Source organism: Rosa chinensis, unplaced genomic scaffold, assembly GCF_002994745.2.
Source record: "Rosa chinensis cultivar Old Blush unplaced genomic scaffold, RchiOBHm-V2 RchiOBHmChr0c28, whole genome shotgun sequence".
Classification (NCBI taxonomy): Eukaryota; Viridiplantae; Streptophyta; class Magnoliopsida; order Rosales; family Rosaceae; genus Rosa; species Rosa chinensis.
Window position 1 is genome coordinate 115,032 of NW_020126839.1, and position 7,302 is coordinate 122,333.

The following is a 7,302-nucleotide window of genomic DNA, read 5'->3' on the forward strand; positions in this document are numbered from 1 at the left end:
ATAAAGATGAAGTTCTGTGTGATATTATTGATATGGATGCTTGTCATATTTTATTTGGACGACCTTAGCAATATGATGTGGATGTGATTTATAAAGGCAAAGATAATGTGATGATGTTTATGTGGAATAGTCATAAAATTGCTCTGGCTCTTGTGTGTCAATTTGAGAAATCTGCTGGAAAGAAAGGGGAGAGTTTTCTGACCTTGTCTAGTAGTGAATTTCAGATGGAGGAGGCCTTTAAAGAATCTGAAGTTTTCTGCCCAGTGGTGATAAAGGGGTTGTTGGCTGCAGAAAAGGAAGATGTGGTGATCCCTAAGGAAGTGCAGAATATGTTGGGAGAGTTTGAAGAGTTGATTTCAGATGAGTTGCCCAACGAACTACCACCTATGAGGGACATTCAACATCAGATTGATTTGGTTCCTGGAGCTAGTTTACCAAATCTGCCACATTACTGAATGAGTCCCAAGGAGAATGAGATTTTGAGGGAGCAGATTGAAGACTTGTTGAAAAAGGGTTCATTCGTGAAAGTATGAGTCCTTGTGCAGTTCCAGTCCTCCTTGTGCCTAAGAAGGGCAATCAATGGCGGATGTGTGTTGATAGCAGGGCCATAAATAAGATAACTGTGAAGTACATGTTTCCCATTCCTCGTTTGGAGGACATGCTTGATGAACTAGAAGGTTCCAAAGTGTTTACCAAGATAGACCTTCAAAGTGGTTACCACCAGATTCCAATCAAGCCAGGAGATGAGTGGAAGACAGCTTTTAAGAGCAAGGATGGCTTGTTCGAGTGGATGGTTATGCCATTCGGGTTGTCTAATGCACCTAGGACTTTTATAAGGCTTATGAACCAGGTTCTTCGTCCTTCTATTGGTTCCTTTGTCGTGGTGTATTTTGATGATATATTGATCTATAGCAGGACCAAAGAAGAACAACTGGTACATTTGAGGCAGGTTTTAGGATCTTTACAAGAAAATATACTGTACATTAACCTGAAGAAGTGTACTTTCTGTACCAACAAACTGTTATTTTTAGGATTTGTGGTTGGAGAAGAAGGCATTTAGGTTGATGAAGAGAAGGTGAGAGCAATAAGAGAATGGCCAGCTCCAAAAACAGTTTCTGAGGTGCGGAGCTTTCATGGTTTAGCTACCTTCTACAAGAGGTTTGTGAAGAATTTCAGTACCATTACTGCCCCTATTACTGAATGTTTGAAGAAAGGCAAATTCTAATGGGGAGAGGAACAAGAGAAGAGTTTTGCCTTAATCAAGGAGAAACTTTGTACTGCACCAGTTCTTGCTCTTCCTAATTTTGACAAGGTATTTTAGGTTGAATGTGATGCTAGTGGCATGGGGGTAGGTGCTGTGTTGTCACAAGAAAAGAAACCAGTAGCATTCTTTAGTGAAAAGCTGAGTGAAGCTCGTCAGAAGTGGAGTATTTATGACCAAGAATTTTATGCAGTGTTCCGGGCATTGAGGCAATGGGAGCACTACCTGATTCAGAGGGAGTTTGTACTGTTCACTAATCATCAGGCCTTGAAGTACCTTAATAGCCAGAAAACTGTGAATAAGATGAATGCAAGGTGGGTGAGTTTTCTGTAGAAATTCCCTTTTGTGATTCAGCATAAATCTAGTACTCTTAACCGGGTTGCAGATGCTTTGAGTAGGAGGGCTTCCTTGCTGGTCACTTTAGCTTAGGAGATTGTGGGGTTTGATCTCTTAAAGGAGTTGTATGAGGAAGATGTTGATTTCAAGGAGAATTGGGCCAAATGCAGCAACAATAATACAGTTGCAGATTTTTATGAGAATGAAGGATATTTATTCAAGGGCAACCGGCTATGTATCCCTAGTTCTTCATTGAGGGAGAAACTGATCAGAGATTTTCATGGAGGCGGATCGAGTGGGCACTTGGGCCGAGACAAAACTATTGCTAGCCTTGAGGAGAGGTATTTCTGGCCACAGTTGAAGAAGGATGCAGAAACTATCGTGAGAAAGTGTTACACCTGCCAGGTTTCTAAGGGTCAGTCCCAAAACACAGGTCTTTATCTACCTTTACATGTTCCTGAAGATATTTGGCAGGATCTTGCTATGGATTTTGTATTGGGATTACCCCGTACCCAACGGGGTGTGGATTCAGTATTTATGGTAGTTGACAGGTTCTCCAAGATGGCGCATTTCATTGCATGTAAGAAGACTGCTGATGCTTCTCATATAGCCAAACTGTTCTTCAGGGAGGTGGTTCATTTGCATGGAGTTCCCAAGTCCATTACTTCTGACAGAGACACAAAGTTCCTTAACCATTTCTGGATTACTTGTGGAGGATGTTTGGAACAGTTTTGAACCGTAGCAGCACAGCTCATCCTCAAACTGATGGGCAGACAGAGGTTACTAACAAAACTTTGGGTAACATGGTCCGAAGTGTTTGTGAAGATCGTCCTAAACAGTGGGATTATGCTTTGCCACAGGTGGAGTTTGCTTATAACAGTGCAGTGCATAGTGCAACAGGGAAGTCACCATTCTCCTTAGTTTATACTGTTGTTCCTCGACATGTGGTTGATCTAGTGAAGCTTCCTAGTGTTAGTGTTACTGCTGAGGGTATGGCTAGAGACATGCAGGCTGTTCGAGACAAAGTTAAGGACAAGCTGGAAGCAACTAATGCTAAGTATAATGCTGCAGCTGATAAACATCGCAGAGGAAAAGTGTTCCAAAAGGGTGATGACGTGATGGTGTTTCTGAGGAAAGAGAGATTTCCTGTTGGTACCTATAACAAGCTGAAGCCTAGAAAATATGGTCCTTTTAAGGTGCTGCGGAAGATCAACGACAATGCTTATGTTGTTGCCCTTCATGATTCCATAGGTATCTCTAACACCTTTAATGTGGTTGACCTGCATGAGTTTCATGAAGATGAGGTTCTTTATCCAGATGAGAACTCGGGGTCAAGTTCTTCGAAGGTGGAGGAGACTAATGCAGAATGGATGGCAGCCCAATTCGAAGAACAGTTGGATCGTGCTAAAGGAGGAAAACGAAAAGTGACTAGTAGACAGGAAACAGTTCGGTGTCCGATTGGGACGTGCCTTCCCTTTCCGGAAAGGAAATTGGGCCAGAAAAAAGACTCGTAGCTTTGCTATGATCTGTGGCCTTTTTCAGGCTTTCGGGGTAGTTTAGGGCCTCAAAACTGCATTTTTCTATTTCTCCCGTTTTGGTTTTCCTAGTTATTTTTTGGGTTGTTTTCGTTTTTACCCATGGGGCTTAGGGTTTCATTGTTAGTCGCCCTAGGGTTACTTTTCTCTTGCGGCTGCAAAACGGATCTTTCAACTTTTAATCAATAAAATAGAGAATTTTCTCTTTTATCTCTGGTGGACTCCAGAACCCTTTTGTTAGGTTTATTGCTGGTAAACCTAGTTATCAATCCGACTGCGTCAGTACTACTAGTTCCACGCATGTGATCAAGATCATCAAGAGGGATGAAACGAAATGGGTGTTTGGATGTGTCAAAGAAGACGGCGGAGATAGGAGTGTGGCAGTGACAGAATCTGGGGTCGGATATAAGAGAGAGCCAGTGCTTGGAGACACATTTGAATCGGACCAGAGGCCTAGTAGGCACACGCACAAGGATTTGGGTAAGGAGTTCTTCGGTGTTGGCTACGGTTTCTGCTGTGCTACTGATGCAGCGTTCGGGGTAGAATCTCTGCGCCATCTAAATTCTAATTGAACAAGGCTTTTATAAGGCTACCGAACCGACCTTGATCAACAAGTCCTGATGAATAAAGGAAAACATTAAATCTGAATCCATTAGTCTGTCCTAGCTTAGCTCCTCCTTCGAATCCCCACAACACAACCATCGTTCAAATCCTCACAACACAACCCTCAACTTGCTGGAAGGGGAGCTAAGACCGAACCCAACTTCAATTCAGCTCACTTTTCCTCAACCAAGTGTAACGACGAATTGATTGTGTCGGTGCCGGCTGTCGGAGTGGGCTACGGCTGGGTGAGTTGATCTTCAATCTGTCGTTTCGAAACTAAAACTACCCAGATTTGGCTTAGGCTTTGCTGAGTTCTGGTGAAGTTTCAAAACTGGATGGAAGTTGCAGGTCGAAGAATGAAGAGATCTGTTATCGCAGTCGGGATGGGAGTTACATGTAAAGGGAGATCCGAATCGAAACTGACGGTTCAGTTCGGTTCGGTTCGGTGCTGTTCAAAGACTTAACAAGCGTTAGCTAAATTTCTTTACATATACTAATATATAAAGGTTAGGCTACTCCTTACATATACTAATATATAAAGGTTAGGCTACTCCTCGGGAATGTTATTTGGGTTTCGACTTTGATATCATTTTATTTTAGTAATCTCGTGAGGGACAGGACTCTCCTTCCACTGTAGCTTCTTGATGTATATTCTGATCATGCATTATTCAGTCAATTCTTTCAGTTGACTTTAGTTAAATATATTTCATTGTTAATTATTCTAGCTTTGATAACTAGAATAAATCTCATAGTGTTGAAGGATGTCGACATAATGTGTGCCTCTACAAACTAGGGTTTAGAGTTTGTAATAGGAAGAGGTTCTAGGTATTCAATTGTATTCGGATTCTTACCTTTTGTGTACCTTGTAACTCCCTATTTAAAGGGCTCCTATTATCAATGAATAGACAATTACAATTTTCCACAACACGTTATCAGCACGAGTTCTAACCTTAGCCTAAAAGAAAAAAAACCCTAAAAACCAAAACTGCCGCAAGCTTTGCAGCCTCCTACCGAAAACCCTAGCCTCCACTACACCCAGCCCTGCTGCCCTTGCAGCCAGCCAAACCACTGCAGCCTGCAGCCTCCCTGGCTCAAGCCTGCAGCTTCCTATCGCATGACCTGCAACCCCTACGACAAGTCCTCGCCTGCTGCCCTGTAGTCTGTGCCCCTGCAGCACACATCTACTGCCCCTGCAGCCCACTCGCTACAACCCTCACCGCAGCCTCACAGCAGCTCCCCGCAGCAGCCAACCTTAGTTGCTGCCCTTACATAGTAGCCTTACAGCCTTGCAACCACGCAACCCATCAGCCTCGCAGACCTGCAGCCTCACAGCCATAGCCAGCTTGCCTAGCCACACCGCTAGCTGCAGCCCCCGCAGTGAAAGAAAACACCCAGAAAACAGAGGGAAGAAGAAGAAGACACGTAGAAGGAGGGAGAAGGAGTGGGCCCAGAAAAGAAAGGAAGAAGGAAAGAAGAAAAAAAAAAAAAAAAGGAAGCAGGCCTGGGCCACTAAAAGAGAAAAAAAAAAAAAAAAAAAAGGAAGGGAGAAAGGCAGCCCACCAACTGCCAATTTCCGACCAGATTATGGCAATCCTAATTTAGCTACAAGCCCGTGTATAAAGAATCGTGAAGCAAAGCTTCAAATTACCAAGTAAGTTTTTACGATTAAAGTTCATGCTTTCTTGTCTTTTAAATTCCTTTTATTTTCTGCAGAATATTGGAATATATGTTGCCAAATGGTTTTGAGTGTTTAACAAAGCGGAATTGTGGGGATTCACGCTTAACGACCTAAGAGTGTTCGTATGAACTAAGAATGTTTATAATTAAATGAACTAAGAGCGTTTGTATGAACTAATAGTGTTCATAATGCTTGGACTAAGAGCGTCCGCAAGCATCAAATTGTGACCATATTAAAACATTATTGTTTGGTCTAATCCAAAAGAGATTCTTGGAAATTGATTTCTTGGTAGCATAGCTCGGAAATCTTATTGTTTTAGTTTTCGTGGAAGTTTAACTCCGAAACTAATATATCTTCTCTTTTTATTTTCAGGATGTCGAATAAACCTAGACTCGACTTTCCCATGCTTGACTCAACAGGCTCGGATTACCACAGTTGGGTAACCGATGTTGAGAACCATCTCACTTCAAAGGGAATATTACCCATAATCCAGGCACCTAACTCGGATCTTGTGTTCATGCGAACACCTACAAAGCATGCTCAAGCAGTTATCTTGATGCGACACCATATAGACAAGGCACTCAGATTGGAGTATATGTCAATCAAGAATGCAAGAGAGCTATGGGTAGCGCTAGAAGAGCGCTTTGGCAATGTCCAAGATTCCCTCCTCCCTGACTTGAAGGTTCAATGGAACAATCTCCGCTTTGCTGATTTTAAGTCTGTTGCTGAATATAATTCAGAAGCTCTTCGCATACAGTCTATGTTGACGTTTTATAGACAACCTCTCACAGAGCAAGAGCTAATTGAGAAAACTCTCTCCACCTTCCCCATTTTAGCCATTATGGTATCAAAGTAATACCATACTTAAGTCAATGCTAGACGGATCACGAGGTTTCGTCAGCTTATTAATGTTATATCTGTAGCTGAGAAACATGATAACATACTCGTGAGGAATTATAATTCAAGGCCCATTAGAACTAAAAGCGTTTATGAGGCGAATTATAATGCACCCAAAGGAGGGCGCAAGGAGCAGTACCCTAAGAATGGGTGACATGAGGGACGTATGGCCCATATAACCGCCCTAACCAGGAAGGAAACCGCAAGTTTGGTGTGGATACACATGGTGGTAATGCCACTCGTGGGAGAGGGGGTCGTGGTATCTCTAGCCGTAATGGTGGCACCATGGGTCATGGTGGTGGCACCAATCCTCCTAGGGAACGCCCGCAACATGCACAACGTGCACCTCAATTAAAGGGAGGCAACCATAATGATGTGTGTCATCGATGTGGATCAATTGAGCATTGGTTCAAGCAATGCAAGGCAAGCGAACAACTAGCTGCAAGATACAGGGCATACAGGAACCTGAAGGAGCAAGAAGTGTACCATGCAGAAGAAGAAGAAGAAGATGGTGGAGATGTCAATCTCACCATAGAGGACTTCAAAGCTGAAGATGAAGTGCACAAGGATGCAGCAGACTTTGATTAGATTAGTCCTTTTAGTTTTCCAAGAACTTTTGTAATGGCAATATGCCTTAGTCAATAAATGACAATTGTATTAACTCTTTCTTATGTGGCGGACCCAATAAAATGTGATGTCTAGGAAAGTCATTGAGATTATTGGTACTTAAGAGAGTCTCGCTCCACCAACATCTCTCTCTACTTTCCTGGTCATATTTGATTGGAGTTACCAAACGGATAGAGTGACTACAATGTGTCTTAGTTTGATTTTATTTTGGATTAGATTTTGGAAACTTTGATGTAATCGTTGGCTATTAATAAAGTGTCAATTCTTTTACTTAATGTCTTGGACATACCTTAATTCGAACTTTATTATATAAGAGCCAATGGTTTTCATGTGGAAACACATTATGAGAATGGACAGAGTTCCTT

The 7,302-nt window shown here is 42.4% G+C and overlaps 1 protein-coding gene across 1 annotated transcript; it reads left to right on the top strand.

Moving 5' to 3' along the window:
* Positions 1-2,400: 2,400 nt before the first annotated feature.
* Positions 2,401-3,704, top strand: LOC112181336. The gene is made up of 3 exons (XM_024319725.1): positions 2,401-2,749; positions 2,849-3,047; positions 3,395-3,704. The coding sequence occupies exons 1-3, from the start codon at positions 2,401-2,403 to the stop codon at positions 3,702-3,704; spliced, it is 858 nt and encodes a 285-aa protein (XP_024175493.1).
* The last annotated feature ends 3,598 nt before the right edge of the window (positions 3,705-7,302 follow it).

Coding starts and splice junctions, on each gene's coding strand:
- LOC112181336 (XM_024319725.1), top strand. CDS start 2,401: ATGGTCCGAAGTGTTTGTGAAGATCGTCCTAAACAGTGGGATTATGCT. Junction 2,750..2,848: donor GAAAGAGAGATTTCCTGTTG/GTACCTATAACA, acceptor ATGATTCCATAG/GTATCTCTAACACCTTTAAT. Junction 3,048..3,394: donor AGTAGACAGGAAACAGTTCG/GTGTCCGATTGG, acceptor TGGTAAACCTAG/TTATCAATCCGACTGCGTCA.